Genomic DNA, 20566 nt, shown 5'->3' with positions numbered 1-20566 from the left:
CCACACTGGTACCTCTAGGGAAGGACCTGAAGAATAAAGACTTTTTCTTCCTTATAAATTTCACAAGCCAAAGAGTTTCCTGAAAGTGCAGCCTCCTTTCCTAATCCCTTAGCTGTCTAACCTGCAAATTTCATTCCTTAGGTTGTTGCAGACTCTGATTCCTCTTTTATTCCTCCTTTAATTGTTATTACTGATATTTTTAACTTTCTATCATCCCTGCTGGTAACTGTAGGTTAATGTATAAGAAAGTAAGCTACATAAATAAGGGAATGCAAGGAAAAGTTGAAATACAGTAAAATAAAATGTACAATAAAATGCATTTGCTATGTAAGTATAAAAATTCAAATGGTATATTTTATGTGGTTGTTTTTTATGTGTAATATGTATATAAATTTTTATTTATTAAAATATATGCACCTGAGAATCAGTTTTGGGCTGTGGCAATAATATAATTGATGATAAACATGAGACTTCTGAAGCAAATTAATAGTCAGTATAATGCACTTTTGAAAATTAATTGATTTTTGGCTTCTTCCTCAATGATTTTTGTGCAAATGGTTACTGGAGCTTAATGTCTTTGAATTACATTGTCCTAGGAAAGATATGGTATGTTCTCAACATGGAAACAAGATCTTTGACTAAATTAAAAGCATATACACAAAGCATTCAAAAATATATGTAGCAGGTTGTGTTTCACAAATTGCCTTTACGAAGCAGCTTAAGATCTCTGCACATTTAATTCTCAAGTCCAGCAACCAGCCAGTAAACCACAGTCCTCAGGTGAGAAATGAGAAATTTTAAGGGCCGTTGAACACATGAAATTTAGCAGAGTGCTCAATAGCCCTCAAAATTTCTCATTTAGGAGAATGCATATGTATTGCTTCCAAAAATGAAGGCGAACTTCACTTCCCCTGTTTGATTTACATTTCTTCCTGTCTCCTTCCCTCCCTCCCTGTGTCTCCGAGTCTCTTATACCACGTGTAGCTGGTCTGCCTTTCTGCTTATTTGGGAGCACATACAATACACCTACAGATTAAAGCACTGGAGTAAGTTCAGTGTGAAAAAATATACAACAAGTTGTGGTGTAACACTAAAGTCCCAACTCATAAACAAAGTGCATGTTGAGGATATTTTCTCCCTTGCATTCCCATTATACTCCCTCAGACACAAGCACAAACATGGCACTTTTTAGGTTAATGTGTATCATTTGTCTTTCTGGAGTTCCTTCATTGTTGTTCTCTTCCCCAGACTCTGATATTTCCAGTGTTCTCAAAAACCCTCCAGTCTGAAAGAGGAGACTAGGCCAAAATAAGTATCATGGATTTAAAATTCCCGGGCTGATGTTTTCTCCTTACCTTTGAGCTACTTAGGCTCTTTTATAATTTTATATTTGCAGAAAGAGCAATTTGTATTTTTTTGTCCAGATAATTGATTTTGTGCGTGCTTGGGCAGGGAGCATCCTCAGAGTAAGAACCACCTCATACTGAGAATAAAGAATAAAATTAATTTGTGAATCAGTGATGTTTAAAGACTTTTAGAATCAAGAAGTTGCAATTGCTTAATTATATGATGGGATTCATAAAAGGCACCTAATAGCAAGATGTCAAACTATTTATAGTTTATAAATAAATTACATTTTTTGTAAGCTCTTTCTCTAGTCCAACATATAGGTCAGTTAAGTAATTTAAATGAATATTATTCGTCACCCTGTTATTAATACAAAATAATATTTTTCCATGAGGGAATAGGAAAATTGGAAAGGAAGGTTCTTCATGCTCATCTCTATTTATACACTAGTTTTATGTTTCTTTTATCTTCTTTGTTTGGATAGTCTTTTTTGTATTTTAAATATTTATTTATTGAAGTAATTATTTATTTACACTCCCAATTAGTTGGTAGAAATTAGTAGAATTCTTGGCAAATGGCAACAGTGAGGAGATCCTACAAGTCCTGCAAGTCCAAGTTTGCAGAATTAGTCGGTTGGAGAGAGGGGCCTCCATGTGCTTTCACTTGGGTAATTTTATTTTTTTTTTACCTGAGCCAGACAAACTAAAAGAGTTGCAGAAAGAGTAGCAGGCACACAGTTATTCCTGACCATACTAAGGACAAGGAAATGCTCCTGAAGATGCACTGGGATAAGTGTTCTACATATGCAGGAAAATCCTGACTGTAGGTTTTTAACTTTACTGGTGGCTAAATTGATGCCATAGTAAATAAATCCTTGGTGAGTTGTCTGGAGTTTTCAGTTGCTTTGTCGTGAGCAAAGCTGGAGCTGGGTTAGAACTGCCTGGTCAGCTGCCCAATTCTCACATCAGCCTTAAATGGCAGAGGCACCACTGCCCAGTCGGGTCAAACTTCTCTTTAACTGCTTATCTCTGAAGACTTTTTTTTTTAATATGAAATTGTGTTTAGAAGTAGAAAGAAAAGGGTCTGTTAACTGAAATGCTGATTTTTATTTTTTTTGACAAAGCTTTCTTTCCTTTTCTTGATCATTCGATATTTTATATTTCTTCATACATTACTTTTTGAAGAAATAAATTAGTCTCAGTGTGAGATAAAGTATTTGTTTTTCTAACAGTTGTGTTACAACAGGCTCCATGAGGGTCCAGAGGTGAAAATCCTTTCATCATCTTCATAACTACCACTTTTTTTTCTCTGTCCACTGTTCATGCAAAAACTTGAGTTTTGTATTAATGTTCTCTTTTTTTCTCCTGTGACTTTGTGGTAATACTGAATCTATCATAAATCTACTTGAACTTTATCTCCTTGTGGAAATAAGTAGTATTTTAAGTAAAAAGGTTAGATATGCAGACTAAAAGCAGCCACTTCTTCCATTGTAAAAGCTTTTCAGAAAATGAATCCCATGGGAGTTAAAATACTGCAAAGGCTTGTATACTTAAGAAATAGACTATTAAGGCAATAGATTGTGTTAAACTTGAGTTGAACGTGAGTTATAGTATAAAAAGTCACTTTCACTCCACAAAAAAAGAAAAAAAAGAAGGAATTAACATATAGACTGAAGGGTAAATTCTGTCCTTCTTAAACGTGTGTAATCTAATTAGCATATTGTGGGATTTACTGGGATGAATTTTCCCCTTGGCGTAAGCAAATGCAGACAGGGAGAACGTGGACCCCAGGCTGCTAATGGCAGACATCTGCCTGGAGGGACAGCCATGTCAAGAAATGCCTGCATCCTTGCCCCATGAGGACCTGGGATCAGCTGACGTGATTCTTAAAGTTATGAGAAGATTTTTAATTATGGCAAAGTTCCTCAGATGGTAAAAATAAGCAAAAATTTCTTTTAAAGGGGAAGAAGGATGAGATGATGTTTCTTGAAATCACACCTGTTGTAAGGTAGACAAAGTTAAAATGCCAAACACTCCCTACACAGCTGCTTCCAAATATTTTGGCTGTTTTCTCTTAGCCATCTCCATCAAACCTCAGAGTCAGCCTCAGTGCATCTGAGAGACTTGGAGGACAGGGCTCATAAAGGTGGCACATCTCAGCTTCTCAAGGGTAGGGCTGAGACCACCTCCTCCTCCTTTGTACAAGACAAAAAGATCAGAGTGGTGATGGAGCACTTGGGATCATCCTGGCATCTGTCCTGCTGCTCCAAAAGGAGCAGGAGCAGTGATGGCTGGTGCTGCTGGGATGGGCCACCCAATGCAGCGACCACACCAGTCAGACAGGGTGACCTTCCATGACTCCTGCATAGGAAATTGAGGCCATGGCCATGCTTTTGTGTTTGCTGCCCACCTTCTTCCCTTGCCCTCCACAAATGAGGTTGCCATTCCCTGAGCTCAAAGCCAAGACTACAACCAAGACCTTCAGGAATTTTTGGATGGCAAAAGAAAAATCTATAGAGACAGATGACTTACAGATTGAACCACCTGAGGAAATTGTATCTTAGCATTTGGTTTGTAGGTTTTGGTTGATACCTTCAAGAAAATAGTAGGGCTTTTTGTTATTTCAGAGAGAGTGCTTAAAATCAGAAGCATTCCTCTCACTAGCTGGTAAGTGGACTAGTTTGGCAAATTAAAGCTTTAGTTAGGATGACAGTGGAAAAGAGTATTTGTCCTTAGTCTCAATAAATGACTCTTGTCTCTAATGTTTCTTTTCCAGAAATTGAAAGAATACTGTATACATATATGATATTGTATTTAGTCTCTCAAGATGGCATCCCAGGTCTGATGTTCAATTAGGGAGTGCAGTTCTGTAATCCTTATTTAATTAGAACTCCCTGTCATAGTCCCCATAGTGAGTTGCATTTGTAATTGGATTCTCACAAGTGAGAATATGCAGAGGCTACCTCAAAGGGAAGTTGCAATTTGCTGATATGTGTTACTTACCTGTAGTTCTTCGAGATTGTTTCCTCTGCATATTCACATTATGGGTCCTGTCCACCTTCTGTTTGTCCTCGGATTTCTACTGCCCGACAGCTGCAGTGTTTAGTAAGAATAACTTGTAGCACTGTACAACTCTCAAATCTCAGATGGCTTGGTGTCATGAGATGGCCCTTGTACAGTCCTAGTAGTCACTGCTCTTCTAGGAAGTTCCTGTAGGCCACCAGCACTGGAGAACCCAAACCCACTGGTGTGAATATGCAAGGACAGCACTCTCAAAGAGCGAGCCAATGGTAAGTACCCTTTCTTTGTCTTCTGTGATAAACCAAGTATTTTAACTGTTATTTTGTAAGTTCCCTATTGGCAAATTTGCTACACTTTCCCTATGATAAAAACATACTGAGATTAATTTAGAGCTGTTGCCTTCCTGGCAAAACGTGAGAAAGTATCTGTGTTTGCAGATGCTCACTTCAGTTGTAAATTGATGTGCAACTATCAGTGTGTGGGTGTGTACACGTTTGAGCTATAATATGTATTTCTATCAGACAAAGGCACAATTACAGTGCAGCACTATATATTTTACTATATATTCTTCTAGTTGTATTACACTTAGAGTAGATCAGACAGCAGAGTGAGTCACTGACCAAAAAAAGTCTTCCAATAGTATGAACAGTGTTAATTCTCAAAACAGATTCTCCAAAAGAAGATCCAAGTTATATTGCTTTTCACTGCTACATTTTTTTCTGAACTTTTGTTTTTTGCAGACATGGAATTCTGTGAGACTCCCCATATCCTGTGCTCTGGCTATCAAACTGATTTACATGGTGTAGCTGAGCACAGTTACCCGCTGGAGGTGGGCTCGGATGTGGACACCGAAACAGAAGGTGGTGCATCCCCGGACCACGCCCTGAGGATGTGGATGAGGGGGATCAAATCAGAACACAGCTCCTGTTTGTCAAGTCGGGCAAACTCAGCATTGTCCCTCACTGACACTGACCATGAAAGGAAGTCTGATGGGGAGAATGGTAATAAAGAAATGCATCTAATATACTCAATAGTAGTAGTAATTTATTCAAAACTTTCTTTGTCTACTTATTTTCCTTTTTCCTTTTTTTTTCTCTTTTGTTTTCTTTCTTTTTTTCCCCCCTTCCTTCCTAGATCTCTGTACTGTATGTAAGCTGAAAGGATTGTTTGCTGTGTGTATTGTATTTATAGTTTAGACAGAAAATAAGACAAAAAAAAGAAACACTGATTTTGTTAAAACATCATTTCTCTAGAGACTAACAACTTTTCCACATTCTTCATTTTTATGTCATTGGACATTTGTCATTTGTATTTGCTGGCCTATGAATTAGGTTCTAAAATAAATCTATAAATGTCCATTTATATCACGTTTTGCATGCAGTTGTTCCTGTGGCTACTGGGTGTAGCTTTAAGGCTCTTCAGCCAGGTGACTTGAGAAAGACAACCTGGAGTCCTAAATGTTCTATTTACCTCTAATCTTATGCTATACCTGAAGACCTGTTTTTATCAGTAGGACAGACTGAACTGGTCTTTGTCCTATCTCAGTTCTGTATTTCCCTGCATATGGAGAGTGAGCTTGTGGGTCGCATGGGTTTGGTTGTTGTGTGTGTGTGTGTTTTTTAAATATTCTTTCTCATTCAGAATTTTTTTACTCATTTGCTTTTCTTACAATTTAGTGTGTCACAGAAGGGAAAAATGTGCATTTAATTAAGTAACGTGGGGAATTAGTATTTTTTTATCTCTGCATTAAAATTGATTAAAATCTACTCTATTTCCTTACAGAGTATAGTAAGTAAACAAATTTATCATGCTTAAGATCAACAAGCTTAGCTGATATTTTAATTTCTGTGTTTAATAGCTGCATGTTATGGCAGGTCTAGATGTTATTAAATATTGACACTTTGGTGTTGACAGCAACACATTTTAGTGCCTCTGTAGTCATAAGGTGAAAGAGATTTCAGTTATAAATGACATTGCTATACTTACATGTTTGAATTTGTCAAATATGAAGCTTGTAATTACATAATTTCACCTGGCTGTCTGCCAGTACCAGTGATAATGTCCAATGTAGGCTCAAAAACATTACATTATCTGCTTGAGGTTAAAAAAGAGATTTTAGTGCATGGCTTGTTTCTAATTAAATACTGCTTTGAGGATTAAGCATTCTGTGCTATCACGTTTTATTGTGTTGCTGGAATCAGTTAATTTTTAGATGCCACCTCATTTCCACTATGCAATTCCTGTCTTTCAGCTTCCTGTTTCTGTGGGATCCATCCTCTGTAAAGTGTTTGCTGCATAAGGTGTTTGGGCTTGAGGGAGGGTGTATGTTGGTGTGTTTTCCTAAGACATTGGGTTTTAGATGGTGGCTGAAGGAATTGAATCTGGTCTGCCTGGCATTGGTTGGCCCTTAACTGTGGAAGAGGTTTAAAGGGAATGCTACATGGAAAGGAATGTGCATTCTTGTTCCATTCAGACTAAAAAATACACACTTCTGTTGTAAGGTGCTGGGAAGCAGATGTATTGAAAGCTGATTAAGCATATAACTGAGTTCTGTATTTCAGTCTGGAGTGCAGTGGTACAGCTGGGTGTTGATGATATTTTGCTAGTTGTACATGTACTAAATAGGAAATCTTCTGTAGATGAAAATTACTGTAAGAAGTGCACCTTCATCATCTTGCATGGATGTAGCAAGAACCATGGGTTAAGTCATTAAGATAGGGACACATAATCATTGTGCTTCACCACCAAAAAATGGAGTAGTTTCTTCTAAAGGTTTGTCTCTGAGAATGATTTTAACTAAACTGGTGTAGACAGAGTAGTCTTTTTGGATGTGGCCTTAATATTTCGTTCCTTGTAAGCCTTGTAACCGTTTTTCAATCAGGGATTCATGTTTGAAGTGCTTGAGTACCAATTTTAACTAAATTGTTGGAAGAAGAAAACAAGGACAAGAGCAAGCTGGAAGAGAGAGAAACTGAGAGCACAAGTTCACTTGAACTCTTTAGATGTCTCCAGGCAGGGCCATATAAACACGTATCAGTGCTTCCTGTGGTGTTGTGTCATTATAATAATTACAGTCATGAAATTTAATGTTGAATAAATTTGAACACCATGGTTCAAGCTATATTCGTTTATATTATCTATTATTTTACAGGTAAGTTCATAGCCTAGATTCCTGATCCAGAGAGCAGTGTATTTTTCACCTGGGTTGGCACTCAGCAACAAAGCACTCTTTGAATACAGGAGTCCATAAATCTCTATTTAAATTATGTCACAGATGGCACATCTTCCTGTTTCTTTGCAGTCCTGTGTGCCTGGGGCTTTATCAGAGAGCCACAAGTGTTGCATTTATCCTTGTCAATTCCTGCCATGGAAATGTATTTTTTTTTGTGCCAGCCAGTAACTTCTCTGATGTGAAACTGGAAGAGTGCATAAGATCTGTTGCTGGAAGTACATGAAATATTAGTTTCCATGATACTTTCTAATTGCTGTAAAAATATTTAGCAATTCTGGATTTCAAGGGGTTGACCAAATTGTATGTGAATGCAGCTATCTGTAACTGGAGTAAAATTAATGAGAAAGGTACAGTTGTTGCATGGTTTGAGAAAACATTGTTATTGTTCATATTTTGAAGGTCAGTAGGGTTTTGGGTTTGGGTTTATTTTTTTCCTTCCTCTATGAGCACAATTTTTGCTACAAATGCAGAACAGCTCTTTTTGTGGTAACATTGGGACAATTAAGTGTGTGGACTCAGTAGACGTGCTTTCAAGGCAGTTTTTTGCTTTATGTTGATCTGAAGCTAATATACTTCTTAAAATTTTCCTCTTTCTAGCTATTTCTTGACATTCTCCTATTCATTCTGAGCTCTAGAATGAAGTTCCCTGGCACAGGATATATTCTTCTCTGTTTATTCTGGGTAGCCCAACTTGAGAATTTATTTGAGGATTGTTTTCCTTCATAGACACACCAAGTCTGTCATAATCACTGTTTAAACACACTCTGGTTGTTTTGGCAGCATTGAACAGATTGTATGAAACACCAGCGTTCCCATTTAGTGTTGTCAACATTAATGGCAACTAATAATAGCCTATTAGTGCACAGACTGCCTTCAGCTTTGCCTGAGGCTAAGCAAAATATATATTAACTGCACGAAATGAATGACCAGTTTCTTGGGGATCATTGCTTATCTCTGCTATAGTATAAATAGCTCCATTTAAACACAAACAGCGTTACTCTGCAGTATGTGAATGTAAATTTCAGACAGCAACACCACAGAATAACTGTATCAAAAATAGTTCCTTTATGCCATTGAAGAAGACTGCACTTAGCGTCAGTACACTGGTACAATGGTATCTGTCGATGCAGCATGTCAGAACATCAAGTTCGATGCTTTTGTCTGCCAGATTACTGAGCTGGCAAATTTATTTTTTTATTTTTTTATTTTTCTGGAGTATGTGGTCCAGAAGAGGATACAAACCTCATCTACAGAAAGGGTGATCTCCAGATCTATCCCTAAAATTATATGGCTTGACATGGATCTGCCTCCTACCCTAAGTAGTGTACTAAAAAGCAGCCCACAGTCCATTTTGTGTCCATATAACCTCCCTCATTGTTGTTCATTCAGTTCTTTTGTATTCCTGTACAGGATGTCAGTGTGGCTGTGACATGATGAATTTGACCTCAAGTGCATTTATGCTGTGCCATAATCCATTTTTGAGCCATATTTGACACATCTGCACAGCCATCAACTCTTTTAGCTGCTACATCTCATCTGAGAGCTAGTGTGGAACTTCAGCCATTCCTACAGTAACACAATTTTTAACCTTTTTTATTTTGTCAGAATGCTTTGACAAGCTTTTAGGTCTGACTTGTTTGGCTCATTCCTGACATCTACTAAGATGTTTTTATGCAATTAGTTACTCTTTCTCTACACCATATTGACAACCAGTAGGAGAGTACAGGATTCCCAGTGCTGGAGGAGTGAAATGCACACTCGTCTTGGAGCCAGATTCCTGCTCAATTTCTTTGGCTGAATTATTTTATGACAACTGGGTGTCAGCTGTAGTTCACAGTGACTTGAGATTTGTAGGCAAGAAATTAGTGTGTTAGTACAGGCTGAAATAGCACTGGTCATGCAATGTAGCATTATAGTGCTTGAGATCTGGTCAGGCAATGTTTTTAAATAACATACTTGTTTTTAAAAACAAAGCAAGAGGGGGGAAAAAAACCCACCATGGAAAAATGTAATTTTTCCTTTTTGCCTACATAAATTGTTGGGAAAATTCTTTCTTATCAGTGTATGGGATCAGTTTCTATTTGAAACAATACTTTTAATAATAAACATTTAAACAGCAGACTGCAAAGACGGGGTAATAATATTAGCCATATATTAATAAGTAGATGTAGTAGAGAAATTAGTAGGTTACAGATCAAATCTGAGTTTAATGAGCTAGAAACATGTAAGATTATTCTTGTGTAATTCATCTAAGTATTTGGTTTATAGCCTGGGAGCAGTGATCCATTTAACAGAGCTTTTGACCGTCCCTAAATCTCTGGGGCTTTTCATTTTGCTTGCTGGGCAGATGGGTGAGTTTTGGACAAGTCACTTTCGTTCTTTGCACTGCAGATTCAGTATCTTAACAGTATCTGTTAAAGGGATAAAAATAGTAAAAGAAATACTGGAATGGCTGATGCTGTATGAGAAGCACAACTTCATGAATGCTGTAGTTATGCAGACATGGAGAGGATTTACTAAGGACAAGGCTCTGATTTAATTTATGGTGTGTGTCAGTAGACCTACTGTGAATTCACACCTGTTTAAATTAGACTTGAATTTGGCTCTTCATAAAAGTCTTGTGTTTAATGTAAGGAAGTGAGAGCATTGTGATTAATGTTGCTGTTATTTAGTGTTATTTTGTAAACAAGTCAGGCAGTAAGCTGATCTCTGGCTTTCTCATTTCTCCAGGAAATTATTACCAACAGCTACATTACAATAACAATACATGCTCTGAGAAGTGAGCATGTGACTGCCTCTCTATGCAGGATTGTGTTTGTAATAATGATGGCTGAAGTATATCCATTAGCTCCTGTCCTGTCACTCTCTATTTACAGTGGTGCAATTAAGAAATTGAATTACTTATTTGCAAGTAGCAATATGTGTAAGTAGCCTTGAAAATATAAAGGTAAATATTGGTCTTAATCCCATTCCCCCTGTGTCATTTAATATTTTTCTCTTTGCTCCTTGTATGCCTTATTTTGCCTTTTTGTTGTGGCATGGATTGCATTCTGTTTGTACACTCCTGCCTATCAGATCATTTAAGGCACCTAATAGACTAAGGCAACCTCATCAATAAAATGCAAAAGCCCCCATGGTGAAATTCCTTCAACTTCTGTAGTTTACTGTAGCTTGTCAGATATTTGATTTATGATACTTTCAGATATTTGACAGAAAAGGGCCACTTACCTTCCCTTTATAAAAGACCTCTTTTTTCTTCTGTTATGGAGGGTTTTTGATCTTTTAGTATTTAGATGGTATTTATGTTGGTTACTTCTGCTGTTGTTTAAAAGAAGGCTCCTCAATGTGAAAGGAAGTGTGTGAATCCCTGCAGTAACATAGCAATGCCTTTTGGGGAGCATTGGCATATTCATTGACATGGTAACTGCTCTGCTGGAGTTGTTAAGAGTGTAAGATGCTTTTGTTGACCTTAGAGTGGTTCCTTTGGAAATGTTACTGTCTCAAAGGCAGCATGTAAGTTACCTGAATTGCTTTGGATAAGTGTGAGATGCTTCTCTAAGCACTGTAGCATCACCTCAGCTGTAATATCATACAAGTCTTGAGCTTGTGCCCCCAGTATTTAAGCCACTTATGAAATTGTTTGTGTATGGAAATTCAGCTAATGACTTTTTTGTCAGTATTGTGGGGGAAATTCTGCCTTTTAAAATTACCATCTTTATTACTTTTTTTGACTAACAAGGGCATTGCATCTGCATGTCTGCTATTTTAATATTTACAATTCTCATGTGCTGTATTAAAATCAGTACACAGCGTTAAACATTCCCTTTTTTGTGGTTCTCTTTTAGGCACAATGAACACTAATTTAAAGACAAATATCAATATTTAGTGTCCTACATTAAAGATAATGAAACAGTGTTTAGAATGTAACAGAAGTACGTTATATATTCCAGAACCTAAATTACCTTTGCCCACAGCATAGTAAAAACTATCAGTGCATTTGCACAAGGTTGTGTAATATTTTTATCCCTGCAGTTTTGTTTCCTTTCGTGGGGGCGGGGGGGTGGAGAGGGAGGAAAGCTTGAGTCAGGTCTAATTTTTATTCCAGAAATCAGTAAATTGGCATTAGAGCTCAGAAAAAAATCTCTTGGTTTCCTCCCCTGTGTAATACAGCAAGTATAGTGGATGTGGCTTAAGGAGCCAGCAGCAGTATAAATTATCACTCCTTCTTTCATTTAAATCCTTTTTTATTTTCTCAGTATTCTGGATATGAACATAAAGGAAAATTATCTCCAGAAATATTTTACAGTGCAAAAATATGTTGCAGTGATTCTGCAGTTCTTGGGACCTCAGTTTATCTAGGCTGCCACAGGGGGGAAAACTGAGATGGGATAGACAGGTAAGTGTCTGCTTTCTTGTCAGGGTGCTGCAGTGCAGAAGGGTGAGGATTATCTGACTTCTCATTTCACAATCTTTATGAGACCAGGAAAACATTGAACAAAATACTTTTTCTCTTGTTAAGCACTTACTGTGAGTTCTACAGGAGGACATCTCTGGACAAGTGTGTTGCTGGGAACAGTTCCATTCTTAACAGTCAGCATATCTATCCTGCTGCTTTATTTATGTTTTTTTTATTAAGTTTACAGCATTCTTTATTTCTCATCTCTTCTGCTTAAAATTTAAAATGTTTTAGAAGATCAGCAGTCTGATTTAAAGAAACAACCTAGTAGTCATATTTTATATGTACATCCTTTGGGACTATTTTGAAATACAATCAATTTTCCTTATATGTCTTAAAATGTAGATGTTTTTACCAGTTGGAACCTGTTTTTCATCAAAGTTTTGGATGTTCTGCTTAAAGCTGAAAGTTGAATATCATTAGTGCAAAATAAGGCTAAGGGAAAACTTGTGAGCTCTGATCATGGAAAATTATAGTTAAGGCTGCTAGGTAAATGAGATCAAGTTAACTCTCATTTGGTTCCTTACACTGTCAGCCAGTATGGTTTTAAATACAAAGAGAACTGGAGCTTTTTTCATCCCCATAGCAAAATGCTTTACAGCTGCCACATCACAGAATGGTTTGGGTTGGAGGCGACCTTGAAGATCATCTTGTTCCACCCCCTGCCGTGGGCAGGGACACCTTCCACTATCCCAGATTGCTCCAAGCCCCATCCAGCCTGGCCTTGGGCACTTCCAGGGATGAGGCAGCCACAGTTTCTCTGGGCAACCTGTGTCAGGGCTTCTCCACCCTCACAGGGAAATAATTCTTCCCAAATCTCCACTAAACCCACCCTCTGTCAATTTAAAGCCATTCCCCCTTGTTGTATCACTCCATGCCCTTGTCAAAAGTCCCTCTCCATCTGTCTTGTAGCCCTTTTAGGTACTGGGAGGTGCTCTGAGGTCTCCCTGGAGCCTTCTATTCTCCAGCCCAAGCCTGTCTCCTTAGCTCCAGCTCTCTGAGCATCTTCGTGGCCTCCTCCGGACTTGCCCGAACCGTAATACCGTAAGTGAAATAAAAAGAAGGGATCTAGCAAATGAGTACAGGATGGATACAGAAGTGACAAATACTGACAAATTACCATTTTAGGGTCTAGCGAGGTTTAATCTAAATACTATTTCTTCTTGATGATGTGAGATCTAAGAATTTATTGTTGTTCTGTGGATGAGAAAGGTTGTTCATTCTTCCTTTCCAACCTTTTTAAATTTTTACCTATTTAATTAATTGTGTGTTAAATTACATGCAGAAGTATTATCTTACATTTTCAAATTTGTTAGTATTTCATTTCCTCCTGGGCTTGGGAGGAATATGAAGATCAGCATAAATCTGTATTATTCAGGGTTACGAATATTAGCATATCTTCACCTTACAAAAGGGGAGTATTAATAGTAGCAAGTAGTTTTCATCTAGAAGAAACATTGTGACTGCTTCCCATGGCTGCAGTCTTTATAGTCTTCTAAAAGTGAAAGCTAAACTAAATGTATTAGCCTATTTCTAATTTCTGCAATAGAAAATAGGTTAAGACTGAGAAGTTGTATATGAAATTGGAGTTCATTTTTTCAGAATAAAGCAGATTTGAATGCTCCTTGTTTCAACTTGCTTTTATATACAGGGCTTACAAAATGAAATTCAGCATTTTCTATATTAATTTCATTTATTTAATCATATCTAGCTCTATACCCTCACTTTATACTTTGTAACATGAGCATGAGAGGAAATGTGTATAATTAGCTCTTCCAGAATATGGGTCCAGGAGCACTGAATAGTTCCTGCAGGCTGCTTCGTTTCCCTAACAGATGTTTTTGAGTAATATTGTAATCAGATTCACATATTCTGATGACTAATTATATTGCCAGTGTTTTTTTGTTTGTCTTAAATTTCTACCCCAGATGATCTCCAATGTAGATTTTATACCATGTTCCCAGGACTGACTTTCAGCTGAGCAGCACATGTCAGCTTCTGATCATGAGCTGCTGGGCAGGAGCTGTTCTGGCAGCACAGAGGGGCAGCCCTTGGGGCATCACAAACCACGTGTTGTAAAGTAACCATGTTCCTTTGCCTTGGGTGATCCAGAAAGGGAGCTGGGGATGGTCTTTGATTCCATAAAACCACATATACTAAAAGATATCTATGTGGGAGGAAATACCTGCAGGTGAGGATGGCTTAGGACATCAGGTTAGGGTTGTTCAGCTCTATTGCTGGAAACTTTGTTAAAAGATCTCAAAAGGAGGTAACAAAGGGACAAAAGGGTATTTCTAGACTGTGTACTGTATTAATTATGGTTCATAGCACTTCTCCTTCCCGTTTAATTGAAACGGTTTTACTCACATCTTTCAATGTAGCTTTTAAACTTTTTGCCTCTCTGCCTACAGTTTTTTTTTGAGTAAATGTATATTATGAGCCATTACCTACCTTTTTTACATACCAAAGTCACGGTAAGTGTTGTTCAGACTTGTCTGCCCTTCTCATTGCTTTGTTCAACGTCAGTGTCAAGTGGCACTTTGGGTTTGAGAACATCCTATTTGATAATTTTTCCCCAGACAGTGCTTTTGAGACAGCAAACTTTGTTATTGCCCAGTCATGCTAAATTCTTTTAGAGCGAGTATTTTTACTGTGGCAGAAGTGGCAGGGCCATAATGCCTGCTTGGAATTTATGTTTTTCTGAATAATTTGGTATAAACATACCTCCAGTTGCACAATCAGAAAGTATCTGACGTAATTTGGTTGAATTGACTCTTACTTGAATCAGCTTGAATTGAGTAAGAGAGCTGCTTGCAAGCTGTGTGCTGTCAGTGGGACCTGATGAGTGATGCAGGATTTACAGCTCAGCACTAGAGATTTCTCAGTTATTTTCTTTATGACAAAACAACTTGTGGATGCTTGCAGCTTTTGATTACTGTGGAAAGGTTTAGGTTGTGCTGCTGATCACAGATAGGAATGGAACTTTTGCTGTAAAGCAATAAAGCTCCTGGTGAAGGGAAAAACTCCAAATTTATTTTTATGTACTTGTAAATTTTTGTTGAGGCCAAAAAGTTTCCCAGAATATTACGTAGTTTCCTTTTATAAGGAAGATGATAGTGATATATATTTATAAGGAAGCGTATGTGACTAGAAGTGAGACTTCACATTTTGTGCCTTTTTCAAAAATCCTCAGCCCTTGTCTCTCCCAGCTCAGTTGTTTCAGTGCTTCTCTATTGCTGTGATAAAGGAAGGCCTTCCCTCCTATTTTGTGTGGCTTTGTGGGCAGCATGTGCTGGTGAGCATTTGTGAAGGTGGGCACAGTGGCTGCAGGGGCCAGGGCTGCTCTGCCAAAGGCACCAGAGCCCAAATGTATTTCTTCCAGAGCATCTGTAATTATTCACTGTTTAGAACTGCAGTTCTTCCTCTGTAACAAGGGGCACTGCCCAAATGCTTTTCTGTGATGTGCTCAATGTGTCTACAACTATCTTTTATGTCTTTGCCTGTGGGGAAAAACATAATTGAGTCATTCTTCCTGAAGCCTGTGTGGTTGTGTGTTCAGCCAGTACAGTGTTCATTTCAACATTCCTATTAATGGTTGCATTGATTATTTTTATTTTAGCCTGTAATTCTGTCTCCAATCTATCTTTTTAATTTTTATAGTTCACTACCTATTGAACAGCAAATTCAGCTATGTTTGGTTGTGTGCATATTTTTTTAGAGATACAATCTCCTGAATCCAGATTTCTCAGTAGTAGCTAATAGCCTACAGTACTTGAAAGCTCCTTTTTCTTTTTATAACCTATCTCTTTTCCAATACATTTTCTGATTACTGCACTACAGTTCGATTTTTATTGGATCATTTTAGGGCGTAATAATTCATTTCTGATCCCTAGTACCTCTTGTGCATGTCTGAAGTACTCCACATTATTTCAGTCACTCATTTTTGTTGACATCTTTTCTCTAAAGGCAGTCTTTTGCAATTTCTCTCAAAATATCTTTCTGGCATCACCGTTTTAGGCTTGTGATATCCAGTTTTTTTAATACAAAATCAAATAGAAAGCATTTTCTTTACTTCACCAGCCAGCTCTAGTGGAATTTTTTGAGCTTTCTTCTAGCTGTCTTATACATTGCTTGGTGGCTAATAATGGCAAAAACAATACTAGAGCTGTGCATGCAATAAAATAAACACATTTATTTGCAATTGCTTTGCAACTCAGTGCTTATTAATGTTAAATAAAGAGCCATAGAAAGTAGAGTCTAAATCAACTGAGTTTTTGCATGAATCTGTATAGAATTATTTGTTCATTCATTGTTTCTACAGCAGTTTAGATTGAATTATCTACGTTCTGTTTGGGAAAAAGAAAAAAAAAAAAAAACACACATCCCTTCAGGTTTTGCAGAAAGCTGTGTCAAATCCTGCAGTTTCAGTTGAGTTTCTCTTTTGGGCTCAGTAAGAGCTCTTGAGATGCTGAATAAGGGCCTCTCTTACGGGAAGAAGCCTCTGGTAAGAGAAATGACACTGAGTTGCCATTTTCAAGTGGTTTCAGATTATTTTCTTCCAAAGCTTCATATTTGTGCAGTCATGAAAAAAAAAATAGTTTTTCATGGACTCATGTGGACTCATGTGGGTGGATCCGGGCTCTAGACAGCTGGCAGGGCTCCGGTGGTAGGTTCCTGCTGGGGAAATTTGCATTAGGAGTAAGAATGTGGAAACAGACCCTCAGCCACCTGGGAAGCAAGAAGGGCAGTCCACAAAGTGGAGATGTTTGACCGTTGGCTTTGCCAGCTCAGATCATGTTTGGATGATAATCTTTGACAGAAGTTTTCTGTATCACAGAAAACCCACCCACAGTCTCCTGCTCCACTGTCTCTCTTGTTGCTGCCCTTTCAGTATGTAATGATGGAATTTGAAGTTTTATATGCCCACGGAAGAGAAATGAAAACAGCAATTGAGTACTCTTCAGAGTGTAGTTGTCTAGCTCAGGTGTACAACATAGTAGCCAAAAAATACATGGCAGAAGCTTTCCATCCTGCTGCTTTCCCTCCTTCCTGCTGTAATGTTCTCTGGTTGCTTGCCTGTCTTAAAGACTTCTTTTTCCTTTGAGGACACCAGCATACTTTGGTGATGGTGCTAGTAAAGTCTGTGACTGGTAATGTTCTGAAGCTTGAATCCTTAGTATCAGTGTACTGATAAAGCTGAAAACCCAAGCTTAGTCAAGTGAAGAAGTGGAAACCTGAGGTGTCAAATGAATTTTAAAATACATGTATAATTTTGCGAAGCAATTATTCCTAGAGAACTAGAGGACTTTCTAATACTCCTGAGATGTGGAGAAAGATCTTTTAAAATGCGTGTCAACCTGTTCTAGGATGCAAGTTTGGAGGAGGCTGCATTGCTTATTCTGGTAGGTAGCAGATGCACACCTGCTCCGTCTCGATACAGCTGCTTCTTGTAGCAGCTTAAACAGTTTGAGGCCTGGCAATATCTTTATGCCTCGTAAGTGTGAGTGGTTGTGCTGAAATCCATCGCTACATGAATTAAAAAGGTAAGCAGGTAAAAAGTGTGGAATTTGTTTATCTCTGTAAATTTGTTGTTGGTTTTTGGATTAGACTGTACAGCTAATACATCAAAAATTCAGTTAATTTGAAAAGTGTTGCAAAATTCCTCAGATTAGAGACTTCCTTCTCTTGGTTTCATGTATCGATCGATGTGCAAATACAAGAAAAGCAAACATCCCAAAAAGCAGCTGACTGGGCAGTCAAGCGTTTCCTCCTTTTAATATGAATGATAATTGTACTTGGAGGAGTTCTTCAACTGGCTTCTGCCCAGCAGCTTGTGCTGGTAATTTGAAATATGGGCCCTTCTTTGGATGCTTCCGATGGGTCACCAGAACAGGAAGAAGACAAACAGGGACAATTCTCTACTACAAGTAGGTCTTTCCTACAAGCTCACTGTTTGGCTGATTTAATTACTTCTAAAAATATATTTCTCTACATGTGTTTTAGAAGTAGTGATATGAAAACAGATGACAAATATTTTAATGTTGGTTTGGGGTTTTTTCTTATTGGCTATTTTATTCCCTTTAGACTAGCAGAACAGGAAATAACCTTCCACTCATCTAACCTGGTTGATTTTAAATACCTACCAAATTCAGTGGCATTTCTTAACTTGTCATCTTCAAATTAATTTCTTGACTTTTCTCTTGAATGTAGCTTGTTCTGCTAACATGAGGGCACCCAGGGGATTAGTTAGAGACATGCTTCTGTCATGCTTCTGGGTCACCTCAGTTCTGTGATAAACTGGTAACTGGGACTGAAATTTATGGTCATCCTAAAAGAAAATATCCAAGAAGTAGAAAACCTGTTTTCATTGAGCTGTTATTTCAGAGGCTGAAACATGACAAACTTTAGTGAAAATATAGAGAAAGCCATAGTTACTCCCATTCTGCTGGCTGGAATTTAAAGCATTTGGAAATACTGTGTGTTCATTACACCAGGTTGCCTCTTCTTTGCAGGTTGTCTAGTACTACTAGGAATGCTTACCTATGTTCAGTATATGCAATGAGGTTTTATCAGTTAATGAAATAGTAGGAAAGATGCAAAAAATAAGCCTAATAAGAATAACACACTGTCATAGAGACAGGACATAAGCAAAGAGTTAACTGTGTTAACCTTATCAGTTGGCAGTTTTCTGATCTCCCAAACAATACTTGCAGGCAGTGATTTCTAATATTTGCATTTGAAGAAAGCTAACAGGTTCTCATCAAAAACAAGACTAATGTTACTTCACATTATACAGATACAGTTAAAAGATGAGCCAGTCCTCTGAAGAGCCCAAATTATATAGATACATTTTTTTATATATTGATTATTTTATCTCTTATCTTCCACAGGTTCATTCTAAGCCTCATGTAATATGCATAAACCTCTTCAATAAAGAATTTTGTTATTAACTGGGAAGAAACTTCTTTATTATTCTTATCTGTTTTTCAGGTGGTATCAGGTCAGACTTTGCACAACTGTTTAGTTTCTGCAGAAGAAAGCTTTTATTGTGTCAAGGATAATTGTTTTTTATATTTTTAATTTATTGGAACCTTTGTTTCCCACATAGTATTTTGTAGCATAGAAGTAGTAGCAGTTGAAACAGAGAAGTGGAACAGACTATTAAAAGGGGTACTTGCTGCCTTTGTTGCTGTTGCCTATGTTTTGAAACATTAATTACCAAATATACTTAAATATAGTATTTTCAATTTTTAAATTATAAAAAATGTAGGTGTTTATTACAGTATTAAAATTTAGCTGGTTGGGCTTTTAATGTCTGAAATGTGGGGATGGTAGCATGACACAGTATTAGGGACATAAAAATCTTTATGAGAAATTGTCATGAAAGGTGTCAAAAATGTGATTCTTATCTGATATTTAAACTGCAGACATTAAAACATCATCCCTGACATACAAGTCGATACTGAACATTTCAAAGATCCAGGCGGATACACAGCAAATTGAATGAAATTCAGTGGGGGAGATAGTAACCAAATATAAAATAATTAATAGGAGCTACTTTGGAAAGCAGTAATGCTGAAAGGGACCTTAAGGGCCAGTAAATTAGATAAATGGAGGCAACAAGTCAAATGCTACTTTGGGCTGCATGTGTACATGTGTCCTGTCAAGGAACTATGAAATATAGCAGCTGTCACTAAGACTTCTCTGATGAGTCACTTCTGAGCATTTCAACACTGGGGATGTATAAAATCAAAGAATCTGAGTAGTGCAAAATACAGTTGTGTCTTTGGGACTTGTTATTCAAGGAAAGGTGTTTTTAAAAGGCCTGAATCTGTAGAAAAAGTTGAAGTTGTTACTCAGATAACTGGAACAAGTATGGGGTGCAGGGAGGGAGGAGCTCTGTAGGTCTCTACCATCCTGGGCGATGCTGTCATCACCAGGAGCACAGTGCTGGCAGGCACAGACCTGGCAGTGCTGGTTCAGGAGCTGTAACTGGCAGTCTGAGGAATTTAAATATGAAATCAGAGACAGTTCCTAAACAGTGTAGTCATTCAACATGGGAATAACTTGCCAAGGGACTGTAAGTCCTTAGTATTGGGAGCCCTTGTGCTATGAGGGTTAATGTGAAGGTCGCTGGTTGAAACTACTTTTGACTGTGAAGGTGATCAGACTGGATGGGTGCATTGACTCTTTGCTTCTGTAAACCTCTTATGTTTCTACTGACTATTAAATTTTTCCAACTTGCCTGTTTTAAAGTAGTATGAAGCAATAAATGAAGTGGTAGAGGTTTTGTGGCTGCAATTGTTTAAAACCAGCCAACACATTTGAGTATATACTACAGAGGACGTGACTAGCATGTGATTATTGATTGCTGTTCTTCATTAGTTTGTAGTCAAAGGAAATAACCCAATAGATCTTTCCATCTCTGACTCGTGTGTATTGTCTATAGATGTAACAGCTGCCCTAAACATTTGGCAACTGGCCCAAGCCCAAAAATTAACACTAAAAAAT

At 37.6% G+C, this 20566-nt stretch overlaps 1 protein-coding gene across 6 annotated transcripts in view; it reads left to right on the top strand.

Moving 5' to 3' along the window:
* Positions 1–20566, top strand: part of TENM1 (teneurin transmembrane protein 1) — a 761089-nt gene that overhangs the window by 543269 nt on the left and 197254 nt on the right. For 5 of the 6 annotated variants that reach the window (XM_010407691.4, XM_019290822.3, XM_039571800.1 and 2 more), the window contains one exon: positions 5108–5368. The exons of the other annotated variant lie outside the window; for it this stretch is intronic. In XM_010407691.4, the coding sequence (XP_010405993.3) occupies positions 5108–5368 (261 nt within the window). The remainder of the gene's footprint in view (positions 1–5107; positions 5369–20566) is intronic. 6 annotated transcript variants of the gene reach the window in all.

Source organism: Corvus cornix, chromosome 4A (assembly GCF_000738735.6).
Source record: "Corvus cornix cornix isolate S_Up_H32 chromosome 4A, ASM73873v5, whole genome shotgun sequence".
In the NCBI taxonomy this organism is placed as follows: Eukaryota; Metazoa; Chordata; class Aves; order Passeriformes; family Corvidae; genus Corvus; species Corvus cornix.
Note: the sequence above shows the minus strand (reverse complement) of the source record. Positions and strands in the feature narration are given on the sequence as shown.